Source organism: Ranitomeya imitator, chromosome 2 (assembly GCF_032444005.1).
Source record: "Ranitomeya imitator isolate aRanImi1 chromosome 2, aRanImi1.pri, whole genome shotgun sequence".
NCBI lineage: Eukaryota > Metazoa > Chordata > Amphibia > Anura > Dendrobatidae > Ranitomeya > Ranitomeya imitator.
The window spans coordinates 359,238,528-359,255,325 of NC_091283.1; the positions used below are offsets into that span (position 1 = coordinate 359,238,528).

The following is a 16,798-nucleotide window of genomic DNA, read 5'->3' on the forward strand; positions in this document are numbered from 1 at the left end:
GTGTCCCTATTACTGCACCTGATACCCCAATACTGAGCCGCTGCTGCCGTATGTGTCCCTATTACTGCACCTGCTGTGTGGTTCTCTGTGCCTTCTAAATTCTAAAGCACCCCCCTAAACAATATAGTAATGCCAGGTGCAAGTGCCCTAGAAAACAGTGCCCATATTTTGTCCCAAGAAAGTAATAATGCCCTGTGTGCCCCTTTGATGGCCACAGTAACTTGAGTTCCCCTATAACAATAAGTGCCCACTTTACATTTAATAAAGTCCCGAGTCTCCCCCTGTACAGCTCCCCTATACACAGTATGATGCTCTCTTATACACAGTATACTGACCCCTTAGTAGCCCCCAAACTTTTTGATGGCTCCAACAATGTATAATGACCCCCACACTGTAATCTCCATACTGTATGATGGCTCCTAAGATAGCCTCCATATACCGTAGCATAATGCACCAAATAGTCCACAATATAGTATAATGCACTCCCCATAGGCAGACTCTATAGCTTATGGCAGCCCCCATAGGCACACACTGTAATAAGGCAGCACCCCTATAGTCAGACCTTGTAATAAGGCAGCCCCCATAGGCAGACCCTGTAATAAGACAGCCCCCCCATAGGCAGACCCTGTAATAAGGCAGCACCCCTATAGGCAGACCTTGTAATAAGGCAGCACTCCCATAGGCAGACCCTGTAATAAGGCAGCACCCCCATAGGCAGACCCTGTAATAAGGCAGCCCCCCCATAGGCAGACCCTGTAATAGGGCAGCACCCCCATAGGCAGACCCTGTAATAAGGCAGCTCCCATAGGCAGACCCTGTAATAAGGCAGCACCCCTATAGGCAGACGCTGTAATAAGGCAGCACCCCTATAGGCAGACTCCGTTATAAGGCAGCACCCCAATAGGCAGACCCTGTAATAAGGCAGCACCCCTATAGGCAGACCCTGTAATGAGGCAGCCCCCATAGTCAGACCCTGTAATAAGGCAGCCCCCATAGTCCCTGTAATAAGGCAGCCCCCCCCATAGGCAGACCCTGTAATAAGGCAGCAGCACCCATAAAAAAAAAAAAATACTCACCTCTCTTCATTCTGGTTCCTGCGCTGCTCCCGCTGATCTCCTGACAGCGGGCTCTGGGCAGTGACGTCATTGCGCCCGCTGTCAGTGTCGGCAACGTCAGACGCCGACACATACAAGGGGATGATGGGGAAAGGAGCGCAGCGCTCGTTCCCTCATCATTGCGGTCAGATGTATCAGCTAAATGCCGGTACAGCTGACACCCTGTGATCACAGGCGGGGGGCCCACTGCTGGCACCGGGCCCCCCACCTGCTCAAGGGTTCCATAGCGGCAGAGCAGGGAGATCGATTCTCCCTGCTCTGGCGCAGAATGTAACTGTATCGACGCGCTGCTCGCGCCGATACAGTTACAGTAGCGTAGCTCCGGGTGGGCCCCCTCAGAGCTCTGGGCCCGGGGCGCCCGCACCCTCTGCTCCCCCGGTAGCTACGCTACTGATTAGTAGTTTAACCCCTTAAATGCTGCTGTAAAAAATGACTACAGCATCTAGATAGTTAATCGGCACCCTGAGATCTTGATCATGTGGTCCTGATGTTTGCCATGGCATTTCATGGCCAAATAGCGGCCTTAGAGTCTGACGGCTATAGCAGCCTGTTCAGAAGTTATCAACACTTAGGTGGTAAAAATAAACTTCATTCATGTTATGCCATTTTGCATTAATTACTGAAAAGCCCTTGAAGGGTTAGTAAACTACTTGAAAGCAATTTTGAATACGCTGATATACGCTGTATTTAAAATGGTATAATTTTTGGGGGGTTTCCAATAAATAGGACCCACAAAGTCACTTCAAACTTGGATAGGTTCCTAAAAAAAAAATAAGTTAAACCTTCTAAAATGATAACAAAATAAAAGAACATTTCACAAATGGTGCTGATGTAAAGCAAACAGGAGGAAAATGTTATTACCGTAATGTTTTTTTCTGGTGTGACTATTTGGATAAAAGGAATAATCATTCAAAGTTTGATAATTGCAAATTTTTGTAATTTTTTTTATATATTATAAACAAATTTCAGAAAATATCGACTTAAATTTCCTACTATCATAAAAAGCAATATGTCAAGAAAAAACAGCCTCCAAATCAATGGGACATGTTGAAGCGTTCCAGAGTTATTACCACATAAATTAATACTGGTCAAATTTCAGAAATTTGGCTCCGTCACTAAGGGATAAAACTGTTCCACCACTTGTATCTGAACTTATGCAATTGCTTCCATATGTGGGAGAGGATCCAGTGGTAATGTAGATGACTTATGCCAATTGATTTCTAGGTTTGATCTATGACCAAACGCCTTTTATATCAGTGATTATTTGTCCAAAAGATTACTCTACAGCTCTGGCAAAAATTAAGAGACCACCACATCAAAACCCTGTCATGGGCAGCCCAATCTCCAGACCTGAACCCCATTGAAAACCTCTGGAATGTAATCAAGAGGATGATGGCTAGTCACAAGCCATCAAACAGAGAAGAACTGCTTACATTTTTGTGCCAGAAGCAGTGTGAAAGACTGTTGGAAAGCATGCCAAGACGCATGAAAGCTGTGATTAAAAATCATGGTTATTCTACAAAATATTGATTTCTGAACTCTTCCTGAGTTAAAACATTAGTATTGTTGTTTCTAAATGATTATCAACTTGTTTTCTTTGCATTATTTGAGGTCTGAAAGCACTGTTCTAATTTGGACCATTTCTCCTTTTCAGAAAAAAGAAAGCAACAAAATTTATTGCTTGGAAATTCGGAGACATGTTGTCAAAAGTTTATAGAATAAAAGAACAATTTACATTTTACTCAAAAATATAACTATAAAGAGAAAAATCAGACAAACTGAACATTTTGCAGTGGTCTCTTAATTTTTGCCAGAGCTGTATATCGCCCACGTAAAATAGCATGTCATCGGCATACAGACTCAACTTTTCTATTATATTATTACACTTAAAACCAATGAAGTCCTTTGAATCTGTCAGTTTACATGCCAGCGACGCACTAGCTAATGCAAACCGGAAAGGAGCTGGAACCCGTCTTGTACCCCTGCCCAACTGAAATGGCCTTGACAATCGACCATGTACTCTCAATCTTGCAGACAGTGACCCATTGAGAATTTTGACCCAATTTATGAACCTATGACCAAATCCAATTTTGCCTAATACTTTCCATAAATCATTCCACTCAACACTGTCAAAAGCTTTCGCAGCGTTGAGGGATATTATTGCTCTGTTTCCAGACTCGTTATCACTCATTTGTATTTTAAGATATAACCAGCTAATGTTGATAGATTTGCCGTAGATTTGTTAGGCATAAATCATGTTTGCTCTTCATAGATCACTTCCGTTATCATTTTATTTAACCTATTGGCAAGAACTTTGACTAATATTTTTATATTTAAAGGGAGTAGGGATATTGGATGATACAAGTCTGGGTACTCTGTTTTTTTTCCGTTTCAAGATTAGGACAATAATTGCTTTAATTAGATGTGGGCAATATTCCTACTGATTCGGCCTCCTCAAAAACCCCCAATAATTTTGGTAACAATATCTCCCCATATTCTTTATGGAATTCTCTTAGACCCCTGGCCTTCTTAATGTTGGAGTTTACTCTCTGCCTCCTCCATCCCTTCTACTGTTAATGGCCTGTCCAAGCATACTAGAATCTACAGACAGTTTAGGGAGCTTTATACTGTCTAAGTGTAGAGATCTGTCATCTTCTTACGCTATCTATATTTCTCTTTAGTATGTCCTAAATGTGGACAAGACATGTGAAGTGTCTGTAATTATTTCCCCTTCTGCTGATACTAGTTTAATTATGTAAAGACCCTTCTTGTGCCAGGAAATGTCCCGCACTTTTCCCATCAATAAAATATTTTTGTTTGGTGAACATACGCCTCTGGGATGCCAACTCCATTAGATGATCTGTCATGTCCCTCTGAGATGACTCCCACTGCTGCCTATTCGGTTTCGATGGATTTTCTATATAGTTTGCTTCTCGCATTACGACCTCATGCTGCAGTTCCTATGATTTCATGTTTTGAATTCTATTTAGCTGATTTCACTAATACAAATGCCTCGAATGAAAGCTTTCATCGCATTCCCACACTACATTCCCCCCGGCTGTCCCTCATTGTAACCAAAGTATTACAAAATACTAGTTGGGAGGGATCCTTTTATGATCTGCAGCCAATAAGGATGTAGACGCCAAATAGACCTTCCCAAGGACCTGCTTCCACCACCATTAACCGTACCATCAGTGGTGAGTGATCAGATACCGTATATTCCTAGGCAGGAATTATATGGATTTAATGTAATCCAAAATGCTAGTATTACTTAGCACCAAATCTATGCTGGACAGTAACATATGTGATGAGGTGTAACATGCGTATTGTTTAATTCTTGGGAGAGCTAGATGCCAAAGGTCCGCTATTCCCATTTCCTTTAGTAAATAGTATAGAGATGTGGGTCTGACCTTTTGAGAGAAAGACCTGAATTATGCTTGTTCCAATAGGGATTTGTATAGGCATTAAACTCCGCCACCACAATTACTGGGGGTTCCGGAAAATTCCCTGCAAAGGAAAATATTATCTTTAAAATGTAAGGAGTATGCAGGCGGGGATATTCAATACCGCAATAATTATTTTAGCACTGTATATAGCCATTCCCTTTTATTTTTCTGATTTTCCTGGAAGTTTCGATGGAGTTTTTAGATTTTCTGGAATATATTCCCCATTTATCTAACAATACAAACATAATACAACATATAACAAAACCTATACCTCCAAACCAGAGGAGGGTAGGGCTGTTAATTAGCCTGAGTTTAGCACCAATAGATTGTTATTTCTTTTTCTAGGTTTTGGTTTATAAAATAAATTCTTTAAATTTGTCTCCAGATCTTACTCCCCCTAGTACTAGTGGGTTACAACCATCAGACCAGCGTGGACATATCCCGTCCTTAACCTCTACGGGAAAAACAAAGGAAGAATTCCCCCGTAGAAAAGAGAGAGGAAGGAAAATTAGTTATATATAGTATCACCGGTATACTTCAGGAAATGCTCCTTCCTCCATTTACAGGGCGCAAGGTCCGTTCGTTAATGTCCATCCAGATCATCGCCTCTTTTGGGTTATCAAACATCTGTACGTTTCCCACCACAACCACTCTCAAATGTACGGGTACAGCATGGAGTATGGCACCTGTTTCGCAAGCAGTCTTCTCTTTAAGTCCATGAATTGCGCTTTTCTACTCTGTACTTCTACTAAGAAATCCAGATATATGGATACCTAGTACCATTGATGGATAAATCTTGATGGTCTCTAGCTTTGCGCAGGATTATGTCTTAATAATAGGAAAGGGTGGTGCACCTGGTGGTCCTGAACGAGTGGGTACCCTGTGTGCTCGTTCTATGGCAAAAAACAATGTCAGGGCTTCCTTTGCTGAAAATCTCTAGCAGCCAGGATTCAAAGAATACGACAGAATCTGGACCTTCTTCCTTTTCTGGAACCTCCACAATATCTAAATTATTTCTTCTTGACTTATTCTCCAAGTCATCCACTTTGTTAAGAACCGTATTAACGTTTTGTTTATTTTAACATCTTCCTGTATACCACACTCACTCTTTTCTTCACCTCCCCCTCCCTTTCACTAGATTGTGCATGTCCTACTTTATTCATTTAATGTCCTCTTGGATATCTCCCACTTGCTGCCCGAGGCCATCTAAGACAGAGCTGCAGCCATTTATAGCTGTGTAGACATCTTTTGAGAGTTGGCTCTTTATAGTCTTGTATTTGTAGTTGTATGCAATTGATCCTTCAGGTGGTCTGACTCAGCCTCTCTTATTTGCAGCTGAGGGAGCAACTTGTTATGCTCCTCTGTGTCTCCTCATTACTCTCCCCATCATCCATCTCCTCCAGTACCTGCCCAGGCATGTGTTTCACAGGATGTCTGGGAGAGTCATCCACTGCTCTTGCAAATCTCCCCAGCTTGATTGTTGCCATCTCTGCTGCTCTGTCACTGCCAAAGGTTTTGTGAGGAGGTGCCATCTTGGAGATCTCACTATCACGATCTCTCTCTTTCTGGCTCCTGCTTCGAGTCATCTCAACTTCTAGCTTGTACATACTGCTTCCCCTTTGGTTCTGGACACCTTCACACAGGTCCAGGACCGGTTCTGAGAAGGTATGCTGGGTCAATGCTGTTACTTGGCCTGGATGCTCAGCTCCAGATTTCTGCTTCACATGGCTGTCAGGACACGCCCCCTGACATTTTGCTTTTCAAGAGCTTTTGAGTTACTAATAATGTGGTAACTTCTGTATTTCCACTGACAGATGACGGACCTGAGTGGGAACTATTTTTTTGCGGGATGAGTAGAAGTTTTTATTTGTATCATTTTTTGGTGGCTTTTTATTCTAATATTTGGGGGCACTTTGAAAAAAACAGTTAAACACCATGCTCCACTGGTTCATGAGGCCTATTAGACTGTGATCTGTCATTGTCTTAGTGAATAATTCAATGGACATTTTAATTAGAAATGTTCAAAAAATATACATTTCAAGGATATTTTATTCAAAAATAATAATTGGTTTTATTTGTTGGCAGATGACGGTGCCAGGACATCAGAGGGACAGCTGACATCTTCAGTTTTTAAATCAGATGTCCCCGAGATTACACAGGATATAGCTGAAGTGAATGTCATTACTCACAGCAAAGATCAATCATCTGTTCCTGTGAAACAGGTCCTATCTTCTGATTCATTACAGACTACTAAGAAATATAAAAGTCACCAAAGAGGCATTAAAAAGCAAACTGCTCTTCAAGCAGAGAAGATATTTTCACATTCAGAACATGGAAATAGTTTTCCCCTCAAAACATCTTTAGTTGAACATCAAAAAATTCACACAGAGGAGAAGAGATTTTCTTGTTCCAACTGTGGGCGATATTTTAACCGGAAATCCGCTTTTATTAGGCATGAAAGAATTCACATTTGGGAGAAGCCATATTCATGTTCATAATGTAGAAAATATATATATATATATTTTTACAGAAATCAGATCTTGTTAATTAACTGTGATATCACACTTGTATTCACATCTTATCTTACATCACAGAACTCTCACAGAGGAGAAACTATATTTATTTTCAGAATGTGGGAAATATTTTGACTGGAAATCGACTTTTGTTGAGCACCAGAAAATTCACACAGGGGGGAAGCCATTTTCAAGTTCATAATGTGGGAGATCTTTTATCTGGAAATCTGTTCTTGTTTAGCACCTGAGAACTCACACAGGGGAGAAGCCTTTTTCATGTTCATATTGTGGCAAAGTTTTAAGCAAAGTTGATACCTTCTTAAATATCAAAAATCCCACTTGTGGAGAAAGCATTATCATACCTAGAATATGACTTTCAGGGGGGGCAATTATGTATTTTGACAAATTGTACAAAAAACATTACACTAAATAAGAAAGGGATTTTACTTTAGAACTTGCTATATTGCAGTTCCCAAGCTCCTGAAGCCAAGAAAAAGTCAAGGAAATTCTGAGCTGGCAATCCTCACTGTTATGTAGACTTTTGTAGATGAAGCATCTTCTGTCTCAGCTCTTTATGTCTTTGAACACATTTTCTATGATTTTAAATGCTTTTTCTTTTGAATCCAAATTGATATTTGAGAGCACAAATAAAATGGTGGGAAAGTGAGATACTTTTTTTTTCAATCATATATTTTTTATCATGTTTTTTTGCAAAAGGAAATTACACTAAAATGTCTCTAATCACCTATTCTCTTCTCCCAAAGCAAAATGGGGGGATAAAATTATATATACATCTAAACAGAGACCTCATTACTCAAGAAGAAGATGCGCCTTTGTGTCATCAATCTTCAAGTACCAGAATGTTTGTTATTTTTCCTAACTACCATAGCAACAATCGGCACCCTGCGATCACATAGCGAGATGCTAATGCAACATTTAACCACCTTGTTGAAATGGTCGCTATTGAACACAGTATCATAGGACTTAAACAACCCATGCAATTAGTATTATGTAATAGTATGTGACAGTCAGAAAACTGCCTCCGCATCATAATTTTCCAACAAATCATAAATACAAAATCTTCACTATGTTTCTTTCTATGTTTTTCCTTTGTCCATTAATTGCGTTATTACACAGGATCCATTATGATGTTACATTTTTCTTCCCATTCAGATTCCTACAGTTTCGGATCTTCTATACAAAAACATTTTTCTGATTTACCCATCAAGGATGGATATAGACAAGAACAAAATGCAGGAGAGGATATTACACTTCACCCTAGAGATCCTCTCCTGGCTTACTGGAGAGGTGAGAGATTCATATGACATCACATTACTGCATTCTTATCTATGGGAATACCAGATGGACAGATCTGGAGAAGTGAGGATTCTGGAAATGTCTGTAGTGAGATTTATTAATGTGTCTCTCCATAACCAGGATTACACAGTAGTGAAGAAGATCTCTAGTGAGCCCGGTCAGACCCCTGTGTCTCACGGATGGGGAAGATCCCTGAGCCCAATCATGGGGCCTCCACCTCACCCCCTGATACATGACGTCAATGATCAGAAGATCCTAGAACTCACCTACAAGATGATTGAGCTGCTGACTGAAGAGGTGATGCTGTTGGGAGTGCTGGGACGTTATAAAATAATGCTATAAAAGGATAGAGGGGATGACTGTATCATTGTATGTGTCAGGTTCCTATAAGATGTCAGGACGTCACCGTCTATTTCTCTATGGAGGAGTGGGAGTATTTAGAAGGACACAAAGATCTGTACAAGGACGTCATGATGGAGGTTCCCCAGCCCCTCACATCACCAGGTAATTAGGGCTAAATACAGATCACCTATAATTATCTGTATGTAAAGAATGAATTCAGTCCCTGTATGTGTTTCCTCCAGTTCTGTCCAGTAAGAGGACAACACCAGAGAGATGTCCCCATCCTCTTCTCTCACATGACTGTAAACAAGAAGATTCCCGTGTTCCTCAGGATTATCAGGTAGATGGAGAGAAGGTGTCATGAAATCTCCCCTATGATGTGTAGACGGCTGTGAAGGTCTTGTGCTCAGTCTTGTTTTATCCACCAGTATTATATGTTTTAAACTTAAATAATAAGAACTGTGGAGATGGCAGTATTAGAGCTGACCATAGATGTGACTTCTACATCTGTCTGTGACTTCAAGAATATTTGTTTCAGGGGGAAGATCTGACTCGTATTAATACTACAGAGACATTTGTTATGGGTGATGAGTGGTGTAAAGAGGAGATTCCAACATATGACTCCCCAGGTGAGTAGTAACCATTAAATGCAGAGTTTCCAGATTCTTCTGAGTCACTGGCTGTGGCTGCTTTATCAGTAGTGTTGTCTGGCCATATCACAGTCGTGGCCAAGCCATCTTGCCTCTAGACCACTACATGCTGTTTCACCCAAAACTGTTCTAGTTACTTTGGACATTGGAGGTTCTTCGTCAGTTCTCCAAACTACAAATTCAGTTGACAGAATGTGCTGACAACTTAGAAATTCATGGGAAAAAAATATTATTCATGTAATGTGCCTCTAAGATAAAGCAGAGGATAATGATACTGTTACTTTCCTAGAATCCAGGCGTCATATACCTACCTTCTTCCCTTCTGTGCTGCTTAATGAGCTCGTAGGGTTGCTACAAGACCAGTTTGAATCTTTGTGGTCAACGTTTGGTGATATGACCAAGACATCATCCCATTTGCAGTGAGGGCCAATTTTTGTACAATAACAACCAAGTATCCCTTTATACTGACTTTTCAGTCTCCTTTAAAAATAACCAACTAACCTTAAAAAGGATTACTCTAAATTAAAGAAAAAAAGTCAGACTTATCCCATGATATATCTCTAAGCTGTGTAGTTGAGGGCTCTACTGACTCTGTCATGAATTTCATGTTTTTTTTTATCCGAAGGAATTAAAATTACTGCACAATCTTGGCAGAACTAATATTTTCTCAACTTTTCTGGTCAGGACTCAAAGTAGCTCCAATATTTATTTATTTTTTTTATACAGACCTCATTTTTTAAATCTGACGTGTCTCTTAAGGGTGATATGCGTCCGCTCTTCGCCAGTCGTTACACTGGCTGCCCACTCGTTACAGGATACAATTCAAAGTACTTGTTCTCATCCACAAAGCTCTCCACAGTGCGGCACCTCCTTACACCCTCATTTCTGTCTATCAGCCTAACAGACCACTGCGCTCTGCAAATGACTTTCGGCTAACCTCTGCACTAATCCGTACCTCCCACTCCCGACTCCAAGACTTCTCCCGTGCTGCGCCAATCCTCTGGAATGCTCTCCCCCAAGATATTAGGACCATCCATAATTTGCATAGTTTTAGGCGCTCGCTCAAAACTCATTTGTTCAGAGCGGCCTATCACGTTCACTAATCAAAGTTATGTTATGTTTGTGTGTGTGTAGCCCATTCACTATCCCCATCTATTCCCCAACCCCTGAAGATGGCTGGACCATGATTGTAAATACATCATTGTAAATACACACCTGTACTTTGTATCTCCCCCACCTCATTGTAGATTGTAAGCTCTCACGAGCAGGGTCGTCTTATTTTGCTTTAATTATTGTATTGTTAACGTTGTTACTTATGACTTTTGTGTTTGAAACTGTTAAACTGTAAAGCGCTGCGGAATATGTTGGCGCTATATAAATAAAGATTATTATTATTATTATATGGTGACAACCACGGAATATTTCTTCAGATCCCAGTTTTTCTGAAATTGTCATTTTCTGTGACATATTGCACACTAAGTTACTGGTAAGGGTAGGCTGATATATTTTACGTCTATATATAAACATATCTGAAATTTGCCAAACATTTTAAAATATATAAATTTTTCAAAATTATTAATATGTATGCCCTTAACGACCGCCCATACGCATTAAAACGGCGGCCGCTAAGGGGCCTTATTCCGTCATTGCCGTTTTAAAAGGGTGATTGGGAATAAGGCTATAGCGCTCCACAGAGTCGGAAAATATCTGGGGTCTTGGCTACCGGGCATAGCTGAGACCCCGGAGAATATGATCACGGCCTAAGGATAAAATCATTTCTCTCTCTTCTGACATGATATACATGACAGAGGAGAGAGAAATGATGCCACCCCGAAACACACTACACTGGTACTATGAAAGACCTTTTCACAGTGATCAAAAGAAAAAAAAAGTAAGTAAAATTCCCCTTTGTCACCCCCTTAGTTAGATTAATATTATAAAATACATTTTTTTAATTTTTTTTCTATTCTTTGGGGTTGGGTTAGGGTTGTATTAGGGTGTGGGTTGGGGGTTAGGGTTGGAGTTAGAATAGTTTTTTTTTTTTTCAAAAGTAAAAAAAAATGATGACAATATGATGGCTAGTATTAAATGCAAGTGCATTGGGTGCTCGGGTATGTACAAAGTATCGTGGATCCCCATTTTTTTGGGTGTTGCAAAACATGCAGGGTAGGGACTCAAGCATGCCACTTCGGTGCATACCCGAGTGAACTAGAGTAGAGAGCGCTTGCGCTCTACAGTATTGATGATGTATTCAATTTGATAATCTATTGTTATCAAATTGTGTGTCATACCTGTGGATTAAAAATGCTCACTATACCTCTGAATAAAATAAAAAATGGGGTCACTTGTGGGGGGTTTCCACTGGTTAGGCACATGGCGTTCACTAATGATTCCAGTAAATTTTACATTCAAAAAGTCAAATGGCGCTTCTTTCCTTCTGAGCCCTGCCATGCGCCCAAACAGTAGATTTCCTGTTATGATCTGGTGGCCTTGGAGCCGCATGGGACTTTCTCTGGAGTTGTGGAAACTATACTGACCGCAAATCCTGAACTTAACACCGCAACTAGAAGTAGCCGTGGGGTGTGCCTAACAAATCCTAGACACCTCGACACAGCCGGAGGACTACATACCCCTATAGAAAGAAGTAGGAATACTATCTTGCCTCAGAGCAGAAACCCAAAGGATAGGCACACAAATATTGACTGTGAGTAAAGAGGAAAGACACACGTAGGCAGGAAACAGGATTTAGCAAAAGAGGCCACTTCTAACTAAATAGGGAAAGATAGGACAGAATACTAAGCGGTCAAAATTAAAACCTTTCCAAAAATATCCACAGCAGATGATACAAAAAATTCCACCATCTAACTAAAGATGTGGAGCGTATATCTGCAACTCCAGAGAATCCAACCAGACTGAGAATGTACAGACACAATCTAAGCTGGACAAAAAATAAACAAACGAATAGCACTGAAATAATTTAGCACACGGCAAGTGTGCCACAGAAAAGAAAACCAGACACTTATCTTTGCAGATTAGGCAGCAAGGCAGGAGGAACAGAGAGATCCAAAACCTCCAAAAACCATGGACAACTGGCAAGGACTAATGAATCCAGCACACCTAAATACCCCAGTCAGAACTGCAATTAGCAGAAACACCTGACCAGGACTGCGACTCATGGACAACTGCATTACCACCAACAACCACCGGAGGGAGCCCAGAAGCAGAATTCACAACAATTTTCCCCCACAAATGGGGTATCAGCGTACTCCGGAGAAATTGCACAACAAAATTTGTGGTCCACTTTCTCCTGTTGCTCTTGTGAAAATAAAAAGTTTGGGTCTATAGTAAATTTTTTGTGAAAAAAAAAAAGTTAATTTTTTCCTTCCACATTGCTTCAGTTCCTGAGAAGTAACTGAAGGGTTAATAAATTTCTTGAATATGGTTTTGAGCACTTTGAAGGGTGCAGTCTTTAGAATAAGGTCACTATTGGGTATTTCCTGTCATATAGACCCCCTCAAAGTCACTTCAAATGTGATCCCTAAAAAAAATGATTTTGTAAATTTTGTTGTAAAAATGAGAAATCGCTGGTCAAATTTTTGACCTTTCTAACTTCCTAACAAAATAAAATTATGTTTCAAAAATTGTGCTGATGTAAAGTAGACACACCCGACCACATTCTAGGAGAAGTTTATTAACCCTTAGGTGCTTCACAGGAATTTTTGAAATGTGGAAAAAAAATTAACATTTAACTTTTTTTTCTCAAAAAAATTACTTCAGACCCCATTTTTTTTATTTTTGACAAGGGTAACAGGGAAAAAATGGACCCTAAAATTTCTTGTGCAAATTCTCCTGAGCATGTCGACAACCCATATGATGGAGAAAACCACTGTTTGGGTGCACAGCAGAGCTCGGAAGGGAAGGAGCACCATTTGACTTTTTGAATGCAGAATTTGCTGGAACAATTGGCTTGAATTGAAAGCAGATGCCACGTCCCGTTTGACGAGCCTCCGATGTGCCTAGCCAATGGAAAAGCCACAAAACTGACCCCATTTTGGAAACTAGACATCTCAAGGAACTTGTCCAAATGCTTCACAGAAATTTATAACGCTGAGCCATGAAAAAAAAAATGTTCTTTTTACCACTACAATGTTGTTTTAACTGCAAGTTTTTAATTTTTCTAAGGGCTAATAGAAATTTTTTTTTTACAACAAACAGAAGTCCATTTTTTTCAGTGTGCGCCAATACCCTATATGTAATAAAGAAATATTTTTCAAGCACTGTACAAAGCTCAGAAGGCATGGAGCGCCAGATTTGACTGCACATGCAAACAATAAAATCACCTACTAGGAGAGCCCATAAGTTGCCAGGACAGCAGAGCTCCCCATAAGTGACTCATTTTACAAACTACACCTGTCAATGAATTCATCTAGGGGTGCAATGATCATATTGACACCACGGGTGCGGCACAGAATTTTTTACCATTGGGCAGTGAAAAAACTACATTTTTACGACCAATATTTAGTTTTAGCCCTAGATTTTACATTTTCACACAAGAAATGGGTAAAAATAGCACCACGACTTGTCCCACAATTTCTGCTGAACGTGGCAATACCTCATATGTGACTGTACAGTACTGCTTAGCCATATGGAGAGACTCGGAAGGAACGGAGCGCTATTTGTACCTGGAGTGCAGATTTTCCTAGAACAGTTTGCAGGCTCCATATACCAAGCCCCTAATTGCTAGAAGAGCAGAATCCCTCCTCAAGTGACCCCATTATGGAAATTATACCCCTTTGTGAATTTATCTACAGGTGTAGTGACGATTTTGACTCCATGGCTGTTTTCCAGAAACAGGCAGCAGTAGATGTTGCAGAATGAAAATTGCAAACTGCCATTGTACTGACCAGTACATTGTAGTGACCAGTACGTTGCAGTCACCAGGACGTTATCCCCAGCGTGTGCTTTTGGAGAAATATGTTGTTTAGGTACACTGTGGGGCTCAGAAGGGAGGGGGGCATTTGGATTTGGGAGCTCAGAATTTACAACATTTCTTTAGAAAGGAGAGGAGTCATTTCGCTTTTCCAGTGCATTTGTAATCAGAGGCATATCTAGGGGGCAGCCAGGGCATGTGCCCCGGGAGCAGCCGGCAGGAAGGCCGCCTAATGTGGCAATCCGCAGTGTTTCCTTCGGTGGCTGCATTCTGCCACCCACAGACTGGTATTCCCTTGTCCACTTTGCCGGCTGTCAAGCTGGCAGCCGGCACAGAGAAGATGCAGCACACCAGTGTTCAATATTACTTACGTCTAACAGATGCGAGTACAATTGAAGCTCTGACCGCCGGTTGAGAGTGATGCCATCAGTGTGATCAGGTCATGTGATCATGCTGCTGATGTTACTGGCCCGCGTTGCAGAGGTGAACACTGGTGGTAAGTACTCCAGTGGAGCTGAAGACACCGAAGATTAAGTGCACGGGGGATTTAGTGTGGGGATGGGGGTATTTGGAGTGGGGGTGGAGGGATCTAATTTGTGTGGGGAGATTTGGAGTGGTGATGCGGGGATTTATTGTGTGTGGGGGAGATTTGGACTGGGGATGGGTAGATTTAATGTGTGGGGGAAGATTTGGATTGGAGATGGGGGATTTAGGGCATGTATGAAGAAACAGTATAGGGGGCATGTATGAAGAAACAGTATGGGGGATTGGTGCAGACACAGTATGGTGAGTGGGGGGATGGGTGCAGACTATGGGGTTGAATGCTTGCGGACACATTATGAGTAGTCATGGGAAAAATGTATTTGGACACAGTATGGGGAGTGAGGGTGAAGTGATGTGTGCACACACAGTATGTGGAGTCGGGGGTATGTGTGAGCAGACAGTATAGAGAGTGAGCGGGTAAATATATGAGGAGACAGTATGGTAAACGGGGGATGTGAGAGGAGACAGTATTAGGAGGGAGGGAAATAGTGTGAGGAGACAGTATTGGGTAGAAAAGTGAGTGGGCACAGAATAGAGACTGAGTATTGGGGGATTAGCATGGGGGGACAGTGCAAGGGTACAGCCAGTAGGAAAGAGTATACCAAGGGGTGGGGAGTGTGATGAAAGGGTACAGTATAGAGACTGGGCCCTATAGGGAGGACACCGTGTGAGAGGACAGTATGAAGAGGGGTCCCAGTATGGAAAGCAGAGGTCACTATGGAGAGCATGTACTATACGAAGGACCGTGTGTGGCTCATATTTTGTGTAGGGAATATAGTGAGGGGTAATTATTTATTCAGGACTCAGCGTAGGGCAGATATTTTTATTCAGGAGCATTATAATGACACTGCTATCTTTAAGGGCATCATATGGAGATTTGCAGCAGAAGATGGAGAAGTCTGCAGAAGCGGTTGTGGATGAGAAAACCCTTATATTAACAAATGACAGACCTGAGTGGGGACTTGTTTTTTTGTGGATTGAGTTGAAACTTTTATTGGGAACATTTTACATAACGTATAGGATCACATTTATCCCGCGCTCTACGCTAAACACTTACTTTAAGTAAGGTTTCCATCTAAATCTCTGTGTTTTAATTCAGATTAAACCTGAGGGATTAATAATAATAGTAATCTTTATTTTTTTAGATAGCGCTAACATATTCCTTGGCACTTTACAGTTTGCACACATTATTATCGCTGTCCCCAATGGAGCTCACAATCTAGAATCCCTATCAGTATGTCTTTGGAATTTGGGAGGAAACCGGAAAACCCGGAGGAAACCCACGCAAACACGGGGAGGACATACAAACTCCTTGCAGATGTTGTCCTTGGTGGGATTTGAACCCAGGGCTGCAGTGCTAACCATTGAGCCACCGTGATTCATTCACTATAATGAGGCAACAGAGTTACTCTGGACTCCGTCTGGCCTCTGTTCAGCTGTGTCCTTCTTTTCAGAAGTGGACAAAACTGTGTCCAATGGCACTTTTAATGCAATCATAAAAAGACGGACGCTACCGGATGGTGTCCACAGTGCCTCCATCTGCCTCATTATAGGAAACCTTCTGGACGTTCCGTCTGAATCACGTATTTCAGACATTTACATCGGAAACCCTGGTGTAAGCGCTCAGCATAGAGTGCAGGATTAATGTGCACTGAAGCAGAATTAACCCCTTTCTACCATTGGACGTACTATTCCGTCCATGTGGGGTGGGCCCTACTTCCCAAGGACGGAATAGTACGTCCAGAGCGATCAGCCGCGCTCACGGGGGGAGAGCGGCCGGGTGTCAGCTGACTATCGCAGCTGACATCCGGCACTATGTGCCAGGAGCGGTCACGGACCGCCCCCGGCACATTAACCCCCGGCACATTGCGATCAAACATGATAGCAGTGTTCCGCCAGTATAGGGAAGCATCGTGCAGGGAGGGGGCTTCCCTGAGACCCT

The 16,798-nt window shown here is 41.6% G+C and overlaps 1 protein-coding gene across 1 annotated transcript in view; it reads left to right on the forward strand.

Moving 5' to 3' along the window:
* LOC138663822 (uncharacterized) overlaps window positions 1–16,798 on the forward strand; it is a 52,966-nt gene that overhangs the window by 20,276 nt on the left and 15,892 nt on the right. Inside the window, exons 7-12 of the mRNA XM_069750166.1 lie at window positions 6,647–6,783; window positions 8,248–8,382; window positions 8,512–8,688; window positions 8,772–8,895; window positions 8,976–9,073; window positions 9,272–9,362. Of these exons, the coding sequence (XP_069606267.1) occupies window positions 6,647–6,783; window positions 8,248–8,382; window positions 8,512–8,688; window positions 8,772–8,895; window positions 8,976–9,073; window positions 9,272–9,362 (762 nt within the window). The remainder of the gene's footprint in view (window positions 1–6,646; window positions 6,784–8,247; window positions 8,383–8,511; window positions 8,689–8,771; window positions 8,896–8,975; window positions 9,074–9,271; window positions 9,363–16,798) is intronic.